The 18,130-nt window shown below is 50.9% G+C and overlaps 1 protein-coding gene across 1 annotated transcript in view; it reads left to right on the forward strand.

Moving 5' to 3' along the window:
* Positions 1 to 18,130, forward strand: part of PIP5K1C (phosphatidylinositol-4-phosphate 5-kinase type 1 gamma) — a 34,294-nt gene that overhangs the window by 2,705 nt on the left and 13,459 nt on the right. The window contains 7 exon segments of the mRNA XM_090125827.1: positions 10,360 to 10,391; positions 11,964 to 12,050; positions 12,375 to 12,505; positions 13,090 to 13,207; positions 15,005 to 15,157; positions 16,471 to 16,770; positions 17,436 to 17,641. Coding sequence (XP_089981953.1) covers positions 10,360 to 10,391; positions 11,964 to 12,050; positions 12,375 to 12,505; positions 13,090 to 13,207; positions 15,005 to 15,157; positions 16,471 to 16,770; positions 17,436 to 17,641 — 1,027 coding nt within the window.

The following is an 18,130-nucleotide window of genomic DNA, read 5'->3' on the forward strand; positions in this document are numbered from 1 at the left end:
CCCCATTGGGCTGAGAGTTGGTTTCAATCTGTTTCAATTTCTCGTGGCTCCTGTTGCATGGGTCGCAGCCTGTCCATTAGTTACAGCTTGCAGCAGGGACAGTATGTTCTTTGGGGCTGAATCCCTCTGCTTTAGGAGCTGCAGTGATGCGTGGAGGTCTCTGCGTGTGCTGGGCACAGCCGAAGCCCCAGAGGCATTGGGGCAGTGTTGGATGCCACAGACAGAGCTCTGCAGCCCTTCCCTCTGCAGTGATAACTGAAGGGTTGCTGAAAGCCTTTTTTTTTTTTTTTTCCAGTGAGCAGATGAGAGATAAGAGAAGAATTCCAACCCGTGGGGCATGAGCCGCTCAATCTGTACCAACGTGATGGAGAGGGAAATTGGAGAGAGCTTATCAGCTTGAGGAAAAATCAAATGTAAACATCGTCCTCAGCATGATTATGGTTCACAGCTCAGTTGGATGTCACATGCCTCTTTCCCATGAAATGGTGCTATAGGATGATGGCACAGGGAGCCAGCTAGGCAAAAACACTCACAAATGCCCTGAACTCAGAAAGACCCTGCAGTTCCTTCACAGTCAGTAAGTCACAGCTCAGCTGCAGGGAAGGAGCGAGGCAGTGTGAATGGAATTCAGGCTGCTCCCGAATTCTCCTCCTTTAAGACATGGGTGGGTCCGGACCAGGGAGGGCAGCTGGGACAGCAGGGCATGCAACAATGGCAGCAGTTTGCTGCCTCTTGGCCACATAGCCAGCAGGGCTGGGGCTCTGGGGGATTGAACAGCCCCATGGGGAGCAGCCCATGAGGGGTTGGTGTGCACAGCGTGTGGCTGGGAGCAGTGGTGGAAGCAAGTCGCTGACATAGCCATTGAGGGCTGCACGGGATGCATAGCCTTAGTAAATAAATATGATTTTCCCATATAAGGTGATTGAAGCCTGAAAAGCAGAAGCAGGAATTTTAACACTTGCTTTCTTCCCCAGTACATCCATCGTTCAGATGCAGGCAGCTGAGTGCTGAAATAGGGCTGGGCAGTGCCCTGACCAAGGGAGCTGCTCTTGTTACACACTGCTTCTGCCCTTGTTGTGCTTTGCTATGCCCAGCTGTCTCTTTGAGCTGCCAAGCATGTTCCCAGTGCTGGTGGGGCAGTTCCTCTGCATGTGTTCCCTCAGTAGGAAGGGTTGGTTTGTGACAGCACTCTGTCGTGTTTGTGGTGGAGAGGCCACAGAAGCCCAGCGAGGAGGTACACCAAGGCACTGTGAAGCAAAAGGCCAGTTTGATGATGAGATTAAACTGCAGAAGTGCAGGGAAGAGGAGGGTCATGTGAAAATCCCATGGGTGAGTTTTTTCCTGAACTCTTCAGTGCTGGATTTCTCAGCACACTGCCCAGTGCTGCTCTCCCAAGTCGTGTTGTGCTGGAAGGCGAAGCATTGTAGGGCTTTCCCAGGCTCTCCAGCTGCTCTCTTAGTAAATCAGACTGTGTGAGGTGAGCCCTGTGCTCGGAGCCTCTGAGCAGCCCAGGGAGAGACAACAATACTGTGATGTTGTGGTTGTGCCTTCTTTAGGTAGCTCTCATCAATACTGCCTTCCCCAGCAGCCTGGCACTCACTTGTGTGCTGCAGTGTTGCCAGCAGCCGAGTTCACCTCAGAACTTTTCTGGGAAATGGAAAAGCTAAAAGCAATCGAAGCAGCATTGCTGTCATTTCGTCTCTTCTCACCCACACGTGTTGCAGCAAAAAGCTCTGTCAGCCCCTAATTAAGCTGTTGTCTTCCATCGGGTGTTCTCGTGGCTTTCCCGACGTGTGTGTGGGTTTGGCACTGGGTTGTGGTGAGAAACGTGGGCTGAGTCACAGCGGTCATCCCATGGCTGCAGGCTGCTCACTGTAAGGGTTCATCCCTTTGCTTCCTTCACCAAAGCAAACCCATCCCTCTTATGGAATCACTGAATGGTTTGGGTTGGTAGATCACCTAATTCCAACCCCCTGCTATAGGCAGGGATGCCTCCTGCTCAACCAGGCTGCTCACAGCCCCATCCAGCCTAGCATTGAGTGCCTCCAGGGTGGGAGCATCCACAGCCTCTCTGGGCAACCTGTGTCTCACTGCCCTCTTCTTCGGTTCTGTTGAAACACACAAAACCTGAATCTGCGATCGTAAAACCTGGGCTCCATCAGCAGAGGGGTGGCCAGCAGGGACAGGGAGGTGATTGTCCCCCTCTGCTCTGCTCTTGTGAGGCCCCATCTGCAGCACTGTGTGCAGGGCTGGAGCCCCCAGTACAAGAAAGACAGGGAGCTGTTGGAGAGGGTCCAGAGGAGCCACAAAGATGAGCAGGGGCTGCAGCACCTCCCCTATGAAGACAGGCTGAGGGAGCTGGGCTTGTTCAGCATGGAGAAAAGAAGGCTGTGGGGTGAATCATTGCAGCCTTCAGTACCTAAATGGAGCCTACAAACAGGAGGGGAATCAGCTCTTGGAAAAGGGAGATAACAGCTGGACAAGGGGAAATGGTTTGGATTTGAGGGAGGGAAGATTGAGGTTGGATGTCAGGGGGGAAGTTCTTTCCTATGAGAGTGGTGAGGTGCTGGAACAGCTGCCCAGAGAGGCTGTGGATGCCCCGTCCATCCCTGGAGGTGTTCAAGGCCAGGTTGGATGGGGCCCTGGGCAGCCTGGGCTGCTGTGAAATGTGGAGGTTGGTGGCCCTGCATGTGGCAGGGAGATTGGAGGTTCATGATCCTTGAGGTCCCTTCCAACCCTCGCCATTCTGTGACTGTGTGTGTGATTCTGTGCATTACATGAGTGGTTCTCTTAAATATTAAAAGGAGGAACAAAGTGATTTTTGAAGAATTGAATTATTTTGTAGCGTGAGGATTGCCAAGGTGGGTGATGTAAGTGGAGCTGCCCTCTGGACAGCTGCACCAATTGCAGCTGCACCCAGAGCCACTGAGCACGACCCTCACAGTGCCCCATCAGCACTGGGACACCTGCAGCTCATTGCAGGACACAGGGCTGTAATTAGCAGAATCTGTTCTCAGCGGAAATTGCTGCTTGCTCTGAAGCTGATGGGGAGGGTGGGGAAACAGCCAGTCTGGAGGGGTGGGCAGGGAGGAGGTGGGCAGCACTGCTCTTATTCTGCCGTGTATTAAATCAGAGAGGTTGTCCGAGTCTGCCATCCCATTCCAACAGCAGGAGAGAATTCTTAGGGTGAAATTCCTCATTTGTGAGTGGAACAGATTTGGTTTGAAGGGCAAGCTAGCTGCATCCTCCCGAGCTCCTGGATCTTTACTTGTTGTTTTTCTTCCTCCAGTTGCAATTGGGCAGCAGCGATGGCAGTGCTGCAGTCACAGTGTGAGCACACCCTATTCCCAACTCTGGTGCTTGCAGCCTGCTGGCGATTGAGGCTCAGTTTTTGCTGCTCTCAGACCCTGCTCCCTTCTGTTTCCACTTCTGCGCGGCTCCATCAGGCTGGGCAGCTCCTGGCTGCAGCAAGCAGAGCTTTCCCAAAGCTGTGTCCATGGGAATGGGATTTTACTCAAGGTCCCAAAGATCAAAGGGATTTAAGAAAAACCTTCAGGCTTGGCATAAGGCCCAGAAATGCAGGTTTCTACTTTTGCAAAGTAAAATGAAGGTGATTTGCTCTGGTTGGGTGGCCTGGTTTCTTTTTGTGAAGTGCATAGAGGAGCTGAGGTTTCTTCACAACGCTGATGATGCTCTATGTGGTGGTTCAATTTGGAGGACAAAGCAATTTGCTTTGCTTTGAAAGCCCAGGGAAGACCTGTGTGTGCCTTCATGCCCACTCAATCCCTGCTGTTGTGTTCAGTTGCACAAGTAAAATATTACCAGCTCCTCTAGCACAGGTTGGAGACAGCAGCTGCTGCAGCACTTCTCCTCCTATAACCTCTCTGCACATTTAATGGATCAAACTTTGTAGATTTTTCCAGGCAAAGTCATCCATGTTGGTGTTTTCCAAAGGGAGGCAGCTGGCTGAAGCCATCGCCTGCGGAGCACTGCTCCGTCCTCAGTGTAAGTGCTGGGAGATGGGAGCATCTCGGAGCTGTGCTTGGCAGTGCCAGGTGATGTGCTCCAGCAAAGCCAGAAATAAGGCTTCTTTCTGCTCAGCCCAACATCTGGAAGACCAACAGTTTGGTAGTGTTTGATTTTTCTCTTTTCAACCTCTGCTCAGTGGAAGCTGCACATTAATTCTGCCAGTGCTCAGGGCACGGTGTTGGTACGTGCACTGGTTTTAAATCCAGAGTGCTTCCTCGCAGAGCAGAATCCCTTTGGGCTTCAATCAGTTTTGATGGAAGAGAGATGATGACATGATCTTTTTGCACCTTGCTCTCCAAGGGGTGGATGTTGTGCTCAGTGCAGCATTAAGCAGGAGTTGTGTAGAGGGATGAAGGATCTGGGATGCTCAGCCAGGCTGGGAATGCCCAAAAATGGATATTAAAGATGTGAAAGCAAAGGAATGAGCATTCTAAGATTGTTTGTAACTGTTTTCGGGGAGCTGGTGTAAGAGGACAAAGGGTTTTCAGGAATTTGGGGTGGAAGAACTACATAATTCTGTGACAACATGGTGCTCTCCGAGGGCTGTGGGAGGCAGGGATGGGAAGTGCCTGAATGGCAGCTGCTCATCCCAAGGGGGAATGAACAGATCATGGACAGAAGTGGCAAGTGCTGCCTGTTATTTCATGTTTTCTATTAGAGCTTCTGCTTTTGGGTCGCTTCAACTTGCCAAGAGAACACTCTCCATATGTCCTTTGCCTTATGGCTGGCCTTTAAGTGCTGGCAAAACTGATGCACCCATTTCAGCAAAGCGGGACTGGAGAGGCTCCCTGTGCAGAGCTCCAGTGTTGGGTGGCATCCGTCCTTCATGGCCCTGCAGCATCTGGCTCTGCTTCATCACAACTGCCTTGGGCTGTTTGCACAGGAAGCCATCGCTGCTCAACTGCTCCAAGCCTTGTGACTTCCACTTTGACGTGCTGTGTTGAAAACAACACATGAAAACCCCCCTGGCCTCACTGACGAAGGAGCCCTGACCTGTGTGCTGAGCTGTCTGCCCTTAGCATGAAAGCATGACTTCTCATGTGTGTTGCATTCCCCATTGGGAATGGTTGGCCAGCGTGGTTGCATGTTCTCTTTCTTCTTCCCACCCCACAAAGTGCAGAGCCTGCAGGGCTGTGCTGGGAGCAGGAAGCCTTAGCAAGCTGGATTAAAGCTCCTGCAGGATTTTTCTTATGGAGCTAAGCACCCTGTAGTTCAGAAGTGCTGGAATTCAGTTCATGTGACGCTGCTGTCTCCTATTGCTTCGTTCTGTACCTACTCCCCATAGGGGATGCTCAGATTCCCCATCCACTGGCACAGCTCTGGGGCTGTGTGCTGTGTTCTGGATCCCCAGCAGTGCAGCTCTGGGCTTGGATGTGTCCCCAGCACCTTTGGGATTTGGGGTGAGCAGCACGCATCATCTTTGGAGCTCATTCTGCTGTGGCTTGTTTTGTTCCATCTGTTCAGGCGCCTTTGTTAGCATGGAGCAGGAGCATCAGACCAAAGCACTGCGGGCACAGAGCACAAATGGCCTCAACAAGGGAAGGAACGTGGTGGTGAGCAGCTCGAGGAGCCCGCTGCTGCTGAATCTTTCCTATCCCCCAGCTTGACCCTCCCCTGACGCAGCTCTACGACCCATTTCTGAAATCCCCTTTTAGTCCTCAGTGTGTGAGCACCCCCAGGAAAATCTCTGTCAGGTGACATTAGCAAGAGGGGAATTAAATCTTAGAGGATTTAGGCGAGCAGCTTTGGCTGGAGTAAATCAGGAAATACCTCACTCCTTAAAAATCCAGGTGTGTCTTTGGGATGATTTGTGGCCTTCAGACCAGGGAGGGTTCAGGTTGGATGTTAGGTGCAGTTTCTTTGGAAGGGTGCTGGCACGGCTGCCCAGGGAGAGGTGGAGTCACCGTCACTGGAGGGGCTCCAAAACTTTGGAGATGTGGCACTTGGGGTCAGTGGGCATAGTGGCATGGTTCAGGGTTGGACTGGAGCATCACAGAGGTGTCTGCTCCAACTCGATGACTCTGTGGTGGCCTGGCCCTCTCCATATCTACATCCCAGCTTGTTTTTTAGCTCCAGGAGTTTGGGACTGGCTCTGGTGAGGTTCATTTTTCCAGCCACCGCCTCCTTCTGCCCTGCCTTGTGTGCAGGGATGCAGAGCTGATCCTACACCCCAGCAAAGGCCAGGGGCAGCCTGGCCCTTGCCATACCTTCAAAGTCCTCCAACCTGAAATGGCCTTGCTCTAAATTAGCGTCGTGGTTTTGCTGTGGTGTCATGGATGCATAGAGCCACCTCCATCCCGGAGAGGCTGTGCTTCCTGCCGTGCTGCTCGCTGTCTCTAATTGATCCTAATCAAGCTTTGCTTGAATTTTAGGCAGACTTGGGCTTGAAGGCCACACTGAGGAGCGAAGCTGGGGCAGGGAGGAAACTGCAGAGTGCTGACCTTGGGACCATCTCACCCTCACCCTCCTCTGGGATGTGCTGGGAGCGTGTTTTGTTCATCCTGCAGCCAGAACACTGCGTTCAGATAAGGCTGCACCTTTCCCATCCAGCACAGAGGCTGAGCATCCATCCCCTGGATTGCATAACCACAGCAGAGCTGAGCGGCTGCAGCCTTCTCTGCTATTGGATGTCAGCTATTGTGGGCTCCTCTTGATGAGGTTTTTGTTTGGCTTTTTTGTCAGATGTGTCACACGGTTCGGGCTATAGGCGCTCTAAAATTGTCCTTTTCCTACACACAGCTGATGGGAGACAAGGAAACAAATCAGCTCTTTTTAAATTTCATTTCCCCCGGCTTGTCCTGCTTGTTCCCTGCTGTAATTGGCCTTCCCTGCTGTAAGCGTTTTTCTGGTTAGTTGTCAAGGAAACGTTTTAGCAGGGCACATCCTGCCTCAGCAACCTGCATCCCAAAGGACTGATGCTATCCTGCACCTGCATCCAGGGAGCAGAGCTGGGTAGGAAGCATCCCCACCTCGTGCCCTGGCCTGGCTGAACAGATGAGTGCCAGGTAGGGTGAATTTCTGCTTTAAGACTTGGAGCAGAGAAGCAGGCTGATGGATGCCTTTGGTGCAGGAACACCTCTTCATGGCAGTCCCATGTGCTGGTGATGGTGTGCAGGGCTGGCTGTGGGTCTGGTGCCTGGAGAGGGATGGAGCATGCTGTCCCTGTGTGTAGTGCCCCAGGGCCCCATCCTGCCTTGCAGTACATGGAGCACTTTCCCTTAGCTCATATAACCACACCATTCTGTCCCCAACAAGTTTATGTTCAAGTGAACAAGGCAAAGGGGTGGGAAGGGAGAGCAGGGTGTGGTGTTGGCATGGCAGAGGGCACAATGCCAGTGCCATCAGCTTTCCCCAAGTGGAGGCTGTATGAGGTTACGGGGATTGCTGACTGCCAGCTTTCATCGGGGTGCCAGGTGGTGTGGAACCAGCACAGGGTCTTGTGGGTGGTCCTGGAAATCATTCCTCTGCCCAGAGATGCTGCTTCAAAGTGGGAGAAAAACGTTAATGCTCCATTTAGTATTGTGACTTTCTTGATACCTCTCATCCCAATCCAGTGTTGTTGTCCACAGGAGAGAAAGTGCAGATAGTGATCAGAAGTAGGTCATCATAGCAGGGAAGGGCAGGGTGTAAGGAGCTGCCTTCTCAGGGTGGCTGCTGCACGTCCTGTCCCTGCTCCTGTCCCTGCTCCTCCCAGCCCATTGCTTCAGGCCACTCAGTGCCATATGCTGCACTTCGGCTGTGAGAAGTTCGGGGGCTGCTTCCCATGTGTGCCAATTTGGGCACTGCTCCTGGCCAAGGTTTGTTTCCTGGCATCTTCTCTCAGTTTCTGTTGTGTTGCCTTCGTTTCGTTTTCTCAGCAGGCCCTCACAGAGAGCAGCAGCTGTCTCTCTGGGTGGACACGTTGCACTTCCAGCCTCTCTCTCCATATTTCTCCCACCACACATCTGCTCCCCATGCACACCCCTTGCCTTTCCCAGCTCATGCCCTAAAGCAGACGGCGTGGGGCAGCCTGAGCAGACAGCAGTGCTGTGCTCACAGCCTTCACCTTCTCCAGTCCAAAAGCTTTGCTTGTGCTGCCTCCATCATCGTTGAACAGCAGCAAAATTCCATCCAGAGGTCTGTTTGTATTCCATGAATTTTAGTTGCAGTCACAGTGCTTATCTCCTGGTAAACACTTGAATGCAGCACCATCTCTGTTGGGGTAAAGGAGCCCAGATAGATCTACCAGCTCCTGCAGTTTGCTTCCATTGCTTCTCTGGAGCGTCATAAAGCATTAAATATTTGTGAGTTATAAGTGTGTGCACATGTCTCAGAAAGAAGGCTTCTTTCCTAAGAAATTCCTTGTGTAAATCAAGCTTGAAACCCATGTTTTTAACTCCGGACAGCAAGGATAAGTTTTTTTCCTGAGAGTTTTGTTTTTCAGCCCAAAAGATCGATGATTCTTGGACTGCTTAACTTCTGCCACCACTGCTGTGTCCCCAGCAGCAGCACCCAGAGGGGTGCCCCAACCCAGCGCTGCACTGCGTGGTGACTTGAGGCACAGATGAGGAGGATGAAGCTGAAGATGCGGGTTCCTTGGTGAACCCTCTGCCTACATGGACATGAATGAGAGACGAGGGGCCTGGAGACCTCAGAGTGTGAATTTGTCGAGGCAGCGTGTTGTGTAAGAGCAGAAATGGGTTATCTAATCTGGTGGAGAGGCAGAACTAAATGCAGAAGCCGAGCTGGGGCACGTGCTGGAGCTGAGACGTGCAGGTTTGGGGCTGATCACATCCCTCTGGCTGCAGCTGCAGTGCAGGAGCCGGCCGGGCTGTGCTGAGAGGCGAATGGAAGCACGGAGACAAAACCAGAGATGGGAACGGTGAGCAGCGCAGTGTCAGCATCGCATTGAATAAGAGCGGCGTGTGGTGAGAAGAACTGAAGGCAGCAGGTCAGGCGTGTGCCAGGCATGGCAGAGCCCTGCAGCAGGCAGAGGGCTGAGGCTGGCCGGCCCACGCTTCTCCAACCAGAGCCACGCCAAACGCTTCCGCCCGCGCTAAGCTGCACCAAATCGGATAAGAATCATTTCAATTAGCTTGCTGAGCATCCAGACTTCCCCCAGCACAGCTCTGGTGCCCCACGGACCTGAATGCCAGCTCTCGTGGCTGCACAGCCCCCGCGCTGGGTTCAGGCAGTTTGTGCAGGTCCATCTGTCAGCGTGTTGAGCCATGGAAGGTTGGTTTTTTTCTCGTGTTCTGCCTAGACTTGATTTCATAAAGCTGATTTTTTTCCTCTTTGGAGACGTTTTGCTGCTGATTCCCTCGTGCACCTGAAGCATTGTTTCTCCTGGACATCCCCAGTCCTCGCCTTGGGACCTTCTGTGAGTGGTTGGTGTTGATCCCACACTTGGTACGTGTACAGCAGCAGACACTTAAAGGCTGGCAATGAAAGCAGCTTGTGGTAATTATCACAAAATTAAAGATAATCTCCCACTCTGGAATCGTGACAAAGCGCAGCAAAGAGATTAGCAGGACAGCATCCCAGCCCTTCCAGTGCTGTGCATCCCCCTGCCCTGCCCATTGCTGGGCTTTGTGGTGAGTGACCAGGAACATGAGCCAAAGAACTGCAGTTTCAGCACCAGATTCTCCGAGACAAACGGTGCTGCGCTCCATTGGTGGTCACCCTGTCTGGTTTATGGTTGTGCTGTGGATTAGCTGCATTTCAACCCATGCAAGTGAAGGCAGTGTGATGTAAAGCAAAACACCAAAACAAAGCTGTTCTAGCACTTGGTTTGGGAGGCTGAGTTGCAGACTACTCAAAATACCACTGGGATGAGGTGGTTTTGGCTGTTGTTCCCAGCTCTGGTCCTGTATCTGAAGGCGAAATCTTAATGTCTCCCTGTTGGCTTTAATGGAGAAATGGTGGCTTCTCCCAAAGGCAGCAGTGGAGATAAGTGATGGATTCATTTTTGTGTTGTATTTGGACGCTGGGTTCCATAAATAAATTCGGTGATCAGTATGCATTGTGGTGTGGGTGAGAAGCAGCTTCACGAGCAGCTCTGTGGGCCTCTGGATACATCTGGCTGTGGTGTTGCACAGCCCTATTGCTTACATGGGTCTTAGAACTCTTTGGTGGAACTCCAGAAAAAATAATTGCTGGGAGAAATGGTGTGTGTGTGTCTTTGGGTGAACCCAGGAACTTCAGGCTCCTGCACTGAAGTGAAACTGAGAACAGCACAACTGCTCGATGGGCTTTGCAGCTTGCTTGAATGAGCAAAGCAGTCTGTTGTAGTCAGGGTGCTTTTAATCTCACATGCCTGTCGTTAGTGATGCTTTGCTTTTCTCTCCTCAGGTCTGGCACTGAAGAAAGCAGCCATCACCGAGGTGAGATGATCTTGAAAACCCCATGCTGAGAAATGAGAATGCAATGAATGGAGACTGCATGCCAGGCTCCTGCAGGGCCTCACCTGCTCCTGGCAGTGGGACGAGGCAGCGGTGCAGCACAGAGCCCTTCAGCAGGGCAGCAGCTCGAGGGGCTGATCTCTTTCCCATAACCCAGGCTGCAGAATCACTGTCACCTCCTGGATCACAGCCCTGGCAGCAGGAGCTCAGTGTGAGGGTCTGTGTCTGGAAGCCCACCCTCGTGCTTTAGGGCACTGTGTTCCAATGGGTTTCCTTTGATCCTAGTTTCCAACATTCCCCTTTTATATTACTCACCTGGGATGATGAGCACTGATACACACAAATAGCAGAACCTTCCCATGCACTGCCAGGAACGTGGGATGTTGTTCCTTTTGCCTCCCCAGAAATGCGCATTGCAGAAAACTCCTTTAAAAGTTACTTCCCTCAGTGCAGAATGAGCCCCACTTCTTCTTGGCCTGAAAATGCAGGTTCTGTGCAGGAAATTTGTTGTTGACTGTCATAGGATGGGAATTGCTTAACCAATACCTGTGGCTTAATTATTGTGGGAGGGCGGTGGTGAGCCATGAGGGGAGGCAGGCTTGCAGGAAGATGCTCAAAGAGGAGTAGGAAGGTTTTGAAGGAGAAATGAGGCTGCCCCTTTGTTCCCGAAGTACGGGACCAGAAATAGCTGCAAGCTCCTGATTAACAGCTAAACCACAAAGAACTTCTGTCTGAACAAAATTATCCGCTGTTTGCTGCAGCTCTGAGAGATGGCTCTGTGCAGCACTGAGTGACAGTGATATAATACTGTTACTTGGGAAGTGACCTTGGATCTTTCTGCCTTAAGAGCAGCCGGGGCCGGGCCGTTCCGTAGTGTCCCAAAACCCCAAGTGCTGCTGGGGCTGCAAGAGGAGCTGCGTGCAGCTTCACCCAGTGGGTTGCATTGGTGCAACCAATTGGTGCTGGAGTGCAGCTGCCATCTGCTCCCTCCTTTGCAAAACTTCAGGAGGAGCTGTTTTTGCAGCTCGCCCTGTGTGGGCTTGTCCTTTGAACTGTTAACAAATGAGATCTTGCTTAAATGGATTATCTCCATGTGAACGCAGGAGCAGGATTGTGTTATCCACGTTATCAGCCTTTTGTTTCTCCATTGAAGTGTGAGGCATTGCCATGAAACCTGAGGGCATGGGTTTTTTAAGAGCAAACCTCTCGCAGTTTGATTTAATGCATCACTGTTTGTAATCGATGGGAAATCAGAGCCAGGCATGCAGGGAATCCCAGGCACGAGCTTCTCTCTTGGCTCAATAGCTTTGCCACGGGCTCTGCCCCATTGGTGCTGAGTGTGTTGAGGGGGGGGAGCTGGGTATTTTCAGCCCTGCTGTCTTGAAGGATGGGTGGATAAATCAAACAGCCTTGTTTGAGCTTGCCAGTGCCAAATGCACCTTCTTACAGTCAGGATCCCTCCATCCTTATGGCTTGGTCCAGCCTGTGCTGCTCTGTTCGTTCCTGTCAGCCAGGCCAGCTATTCTGGGATGTCACCGTGCCCTTTTGTTGCAGGGCCCATCACTACCAGGGCAGCCTGGCCAAGGAAAGAAGATCGGTCATCGGAGTGTTGATGCTTCTGGAGAAACCACCTACAAAAAGGTTTGGATCTGGGGAGCACGTTGGTGGTGGGCAGAGAAGTCAGGGCCAGGGGTCAGGAGTGCTACAGCTGAGCTTTCCTGGCTTAGCAACCAATAGCAACCAATCTGATTTAGATTTTATGCAGCACCCTTGTGCTGTGTAGTCTTGCAAAGTGCAAACCTTTGGAGGCCTGTATGGATGTGTTCAGCAGCTGGTTGGGCTTGTTTAGCAGTATGCAGCGCTCAGGGTGGCCATGGAAGGCACAGGCATGGCCCTGCTGTAGTACAAGGAGGATCACAGCCACGATCTGTGCATACTGACACACGGCTCCTTCCTTTCTGCCAGACCACTTCCTCCACGCTGAAGGGGGCCATCCAGCTGGGGATCGGGTACACAGTTGGCAACCTGAGCTCCAAGCCGGAGAGAGATGTCCTGATGCAGGACTTCTATGTGGTGGAGAGCATTTTCTTCCCAAGGTAAAGGAGACAAGGAAACAAAACGAATGGATGAGTTCTTTTTTTTTTTTCCTCACTCTGATTTTTTCGAGAGCTTCCATCTGTCTTTAGATGACAGAGATGGATGCTCTGGGTGCTTTAAGTATGCATCTATTTTGTGCAAACATAGCAGTGGGAAGTGTTAGATTCTGCAGTGCACTGACTTGCAAGGAAGTACAACTTAAGGTGCAGTGCTGTGTGCTTGGGTTAGCCTTGCTGTGTGCTTTGTAGGATATCTGCCTCTAAATTATACCGTGTTTGAGATGGGAGAAGCTCATTTTAGAGCTCTTCACCTCTGTAAATAAACAGAGTTCAGAAGAGCTATATTCTCTATGTAAATACGTCCTGCTTGGCAAGTGGCTATTCCTTGCATTCTTTGGAAATAGGTTGTGGCAGATAATTTAAAACCTACTTTCCTGTTGTCCAGCCACAGAAGAAAGGCAGCTCGTTTGTTTGTGTCTTTTTGCAAGGCTCAATTTATCGAGGCTACTGTGTGGTAATGATAAGACCGCTTTCCTATGAATGGTGACACCAGGACTCACACATCTCGTGTCTGTTTTGTGCAGCGAAGGAAGCAATCTCACCCCAGCTCACCATTATGCTGACTTCAGGTTCAAAACCTATGCACCAGTGGCTTTTCGGTACTTCCGAGAGCTCTTTGGGATTCGTCCAGATGATTATTTGGTATGGATGTATTTTTGGACTTGTGTTTACCCTGCTTTATTCAAGATGGTCTGGAGCAATACAGTAAATGTACCCCTAAATTGAGGCTGTCAGCTGATCTCGCCTAAAAGGGGCAGAGAAGAGTCAGGGAATCCCAGCAAGGATTGGGAAGAGGCCGTGGCTTTAGGGCTCCTGTTCAGTTTTGGGGGATAATTCCAGTAAGACCAGCACCACTCAACCAAAGCTTGTGTTTGCTGAGAGCTCATATTGGAGGGAAGGGAAATGACCTGCTTCGAGTGTGTGCTGCACAAGCTGGGGTTCCTTCTGTTGCTGTCCCTAACAATAACTCGCTGTGTTTACCAGCAAAAGGGGCTGTGTTCTGTTGGCTGCAACCCTGTAATGTCCCCTGGGGCTCCGAGGACAAAGATGGGAATTTGTCCTTGTGTACTCACTTGAGAACTATGTGAATGTAGTTATGTTAATCATCTTATAAAGACAGAATAACGCACAGCTTGTTCCTGTGCTCGGAAAGCTCCTCAGAGCTGCTTTTTAACTACCCAGAGATGCAGGCTGCTGAGGCTCGGAGTGCACTGGGGTTGAATTGGGTCCCATGCACGTTTGCAGTGCCCTGCTCGGGGGATAAAAAGCCCATCCACATGGGCTCCCACCCTCCCCACTTTCTAACAGTCGCTTTTTTCTGACTTCAGCAGTAGGCAGGGGTAACCATAGCTGTAAACATAGAAGCAGAAACGAGTCTGTGCCATTGCATGGCTTGACAGTCACTGCGCTCCCCATCTGTGCCAGCCGAGATAACGCTGCCTGGTTTGATGAGTGGCTCAGAACCCGGGTGAGGCACAGAGCCTGCTCAGCTGCAAAGGTCACAGCTCTGATTTGTTGCTTCTGCTTCCCCCGATTCTCTCTTGCCTGCCACAGCAGCAAATGCCTTTAATTATGCATGAGATAATTAACTTGATAAAGTCTCGGATCATTAATCTGCGCAGTGCTGAAAGCTGTTTTCAGTACGTGATGACGAGCATTTAATTTATTGCTCTGATTATGGCCCTTACATCCCCTGCCTTCCTCTCCTCACCTCACCTCGTGCTGTGGGGACCTGATTGACCCACACAGACACCCCAGGGTTGGTGCCTCACTGCAAAGTGCACGTCTGCACTTGAGCTTTGTGTTTTTGTTCCTGCTGTTAGGCATGTCCTCAGCTGAGGACCTGCTGTTTGCAGCCTGATGCCTAGAAATGCCCTCCCAATGCATAACCCCTTGCTGTTCTGAGTGCTGATCTCTCTTTTTGTTTGGATGCCTGCTCTTATGCTTTTCATGTGTTTCCAGCAGGAGTTGGGGGAGATGTGGCTGTAAAACACATCTGTAGCAGGGCAGCATGAGGCCAGGGAGGTGCTGAGAGCAGCAGAGCATCGTGTTCCCTCCAGCACAGATACCCAGAGCAGACTGGCTTGTCTCTTAAAATCCTATCTTTCTGTCTGTGCTGAAAGGAGCTCGATGTGATATGCACGGACACGCACAATGAGAGAAGATAAGATGTCATTATGAAGCCTGGATGTTGCTGAAAGCAGAAGATTAGCTTGATTCTGAGCAGTTGGGATGCTCTGAACTGTAATCTTGCTCTCTAATTGTAAATTGTCCATCAGCTTTGCTGCTTAGACCTAACCTATAATGAAAATAATTCTCTTTCGAGCTTTGCTACCCCTTAATCTCCCGGGTAGGCAGCGTGCTGGGGAAAGCCCTCAAGGTCATAGAGCTCAGTGTGCAATGAGCTAAGGCTGAAAACATCATCTTTTTCCTCCCTAGTACTCATTATGTAACGAGCCCCTGATAGAGCTTTCCAACCCTGGTGCCAGTGGCTCCCTCTTCTATGTCACCAGCGACGATGAATTCATCATAAAAACTGTGATGCACAAAGAAGCTGAATTCCTCCAGAAGCTCCTTCCAGGCTACTACATGGTGGGTATCACTCAGCACCTGGGATTTGGGTTTGCAGTGGCAGTTTTCTGTCCCCAGCCCTACACAGAGCACATTGTCTACCCATGTCTTGTGGCATGCCTGCCCTGTGCCAGTGACAGCACCAGTGCTGCGTCATGCAGCCAATCCCAAGGCAAAAACCTTACCAATTATCTGCAAATAAGCAGTAAATTAGAACCAGAATCTGCTGCCGAGGGAGGTGTACAAACCAGGAGCTGCCTGTCTGCATACCTACATTGAAAGATCCAGCTCTATAGATGAGGGCACTGAAATTCCCTTAGTTCAAAGAATTTTGCTGCTACACCTGTCTGGTGCAGAGCTGTGAGTTACCTGTAGAACTCCAATGCCTGTGGGTTAGTGTAGGGCTAAAGCCTGATCTCTGCTGTTCTTGGGAAACCCATTCAGTGCGAATGAGGAGGAAGCAGAGGAGGTTCATCCTGAGTTCCTTTATTGCTGGGAAATTGGGTTTGCATTCTCCTTGGCTGCCTCTGTTGCTTTCAGCTCACACTGCAGCACACTGATGAGGAGGGCTCAGTCCTGCACCCAGCTAGGTGAGAGGAGGTGAGAGTGTGAAATTCAATGCAGCTGTGCTTCTGCTGTCTGTCAGAAGCTGTCAGGTCTGTCCTCTCATCACAGCGTGCAGAGATGTTCTGTTTTTTTCCCAAACTTTCCCAAAGCTGAACAAGCAAATCACGTCTGTCATGTCATTCCTAATAATGCAGCTGTCTAAAAAAAGGACACAGTAGTCGAGCAGGATATCCGTGCTCTCTGCCCATCTGTGTGTTTTGTAAAGCAGCTCTCCAGAAGGAGGAGGAGGAAATTGATGTTGTTTTGTTTGAAATTAAAAAAAAAAAAAGGCAACAAAAAAAAAAAACCCCCGTGTCCCTGGTTTATTCTGGGCTGGAGAATGGCTCTTGAATTCTGACACTTCTGAAGAGTTGAAGATAGCTGTTATTTTTAAACTTGAAGTTCCCACTTATTTGTGTTTTTCTCTTCCAGTTTGGTTTCCCTTTTTTAGCTGCTGTTGATGGGGAAAGCAGGGAATTTCCGGACTTGGTTATTTGCCCAGAGAGCTCTGAACATCCTATTCCCTGTATCAAGGCCCAGTGGTATTTTCAGGTCCTAGAGTCACTGAAATGCAAGAGTTTGTCAGAGGTGTTACAGTCAGCTCTTATGTAAAGTTCAGAAAATCTCTAGGTGATGAATCCTTAGACTGGCTGCTTCATTTATGCTCTCTGTGTTGGAAGTCCTGTTCCAAATGACCTTTCCTTGTGCTTTTTCCAACCCTGCTGCAGAACCTGAACCAGAACCCACGGACGCTGCTGCCAAAGTTTTATGGACTGTACTGTGTGCAATCAGGGGGCAAAAATATCCGCGTGGTGGTGATGAACAACATTCTGCCTCGCGTGGTGAAGATGCACCTGAAGTTTGACCTGAAAGGCTCAACCTATAAACGCCGGGCATCCAAGAAGGAGAAAGAGAAGTCCAGCCCCACGTACAAAGACCTAGACTTCATTCAGGACATGCCCGAGGGCCTGATGTTGGATGCAGACACCTTCAGTGCGTTGGTGAAGACGTTGCAGCGAGACTGTCTGGTAAGGAGGGGATGATTCAGGAAGTGGGATAACAGAGCTTGGAGTGTGGGGAAGACTGAACGACTGCTAACCTGCTAACCCCAAAGCAGGAGAGGTCCCTCTGCTGCTCTTTATGGTGAAAGCAAAGCAGTGGAGTTGAATCTTGTGGCATTCTCGGAGGATTAGGACATCCTTTCAACTCGGGCATCAAACTGTGGCAGTCTTGCCCGTTGTAGCCGGGCCCTTGGGACTAAATACATTTTCCTATGTGATGTGCAAAAGGTATTTATCATAGAATCACAGAGTGGTTGGTTGGATGGCACCTTAAAGCCTATCCAGCTCCAACCCTGTCTGGGCTGGCTGCTCCCACTAGCTCGGGCTGCACAGAGCCCCATCCATGGCCTTGGGCACCTCAGGGACGAGGCACCCACAGCTCTCTGGGCAGCAGCACCAGTGTTCTTCTTAAAGGTAACATGCTACTTGTGAGCCTTCAGCCCTTTGGGTTGTGGGATGGCCAAATTCTGCAGAATCCAGAGATGTTTACTAATCAGAAACATTCAAGCTCTGGCAAAGTGGTTGTTAGCACGAACACGGATGGGCTGTCTCGGGTTTTGGGGTCTTGCTTTGTTTGAACTGCTGACCTGTGCCTTTTTGTCTTTACTCTTAAATTCTGTACTAACTTGCAGGTGTTGGAAAGCTTTAAAATCATGGACTACAGCCTGCTGCTTGGTGTCCATAACATAGACCAGCAAGAACGGGAGCGGCAGTCTGAGGGAGCGCACAGCACGTCGGATGAGAAGCGTCCCGTGGGGCAAAAGGCACTTTACTCCACAGCCATGGAGTCCATCCAGGGTGGGGCTGCCCGGGGGGAGTCCATAGACACAGATGACACGTAGGTGGAAAACTAGGCTCCTCCTGCTGTGGGGTGGGGGGCAGAGTAATTCTCAAACTGAGGGCTGCTTACAGCTCTCCTGGGGTTGTGGCTCTGCTGCCTGAAGCCATCCCAGCACGATCAGCTGTGTAAGTGATGGAGCAGTGCATCAGGGTCTGCCCCATCTGGGGGCTGGGGGTTCCTCCTGGCTGTCCTGCTGGTGCTGTGGACTTTGCTACCAAATGCTGCAGTTTGCTGTGCTTGCTGCTGGCAGCCACACACCATGGAACCAGCCGCTCCGGTTTCAGTGGAGGATCAGTCACAGTGGAGCCAGGAAATAATTTGGTGTTTCCATTCTTTCAAAAAGCATCCCTAATTGTAGTGGCCTGCCTTATGCTTGCATGCTTCTGTTGTGTGTTGGTGCTGCTGCACCTTTGGCTGATATTAAGGAATACCTTTGTCCTTACTGATCTGCTGCCCTTAATGGGCAGCTTGTGCTAATTTGGAACT

The sequence above is a fragment of the Phasianus colchicus genome, chromosome 28 (genome assembly GCF_987193195.1).
Source record: "Phasianus colchicus chromosome 28, bPhaCol1.hap1.1, whole genome shotgun sequence".
NCBI classification, from domain to species: domain Eukaryota; kingdom Metazoa; phylum Chordata; class Aves; order Galliformes; family Phasianidae; genus Phasianus; species Phasianus colchicus.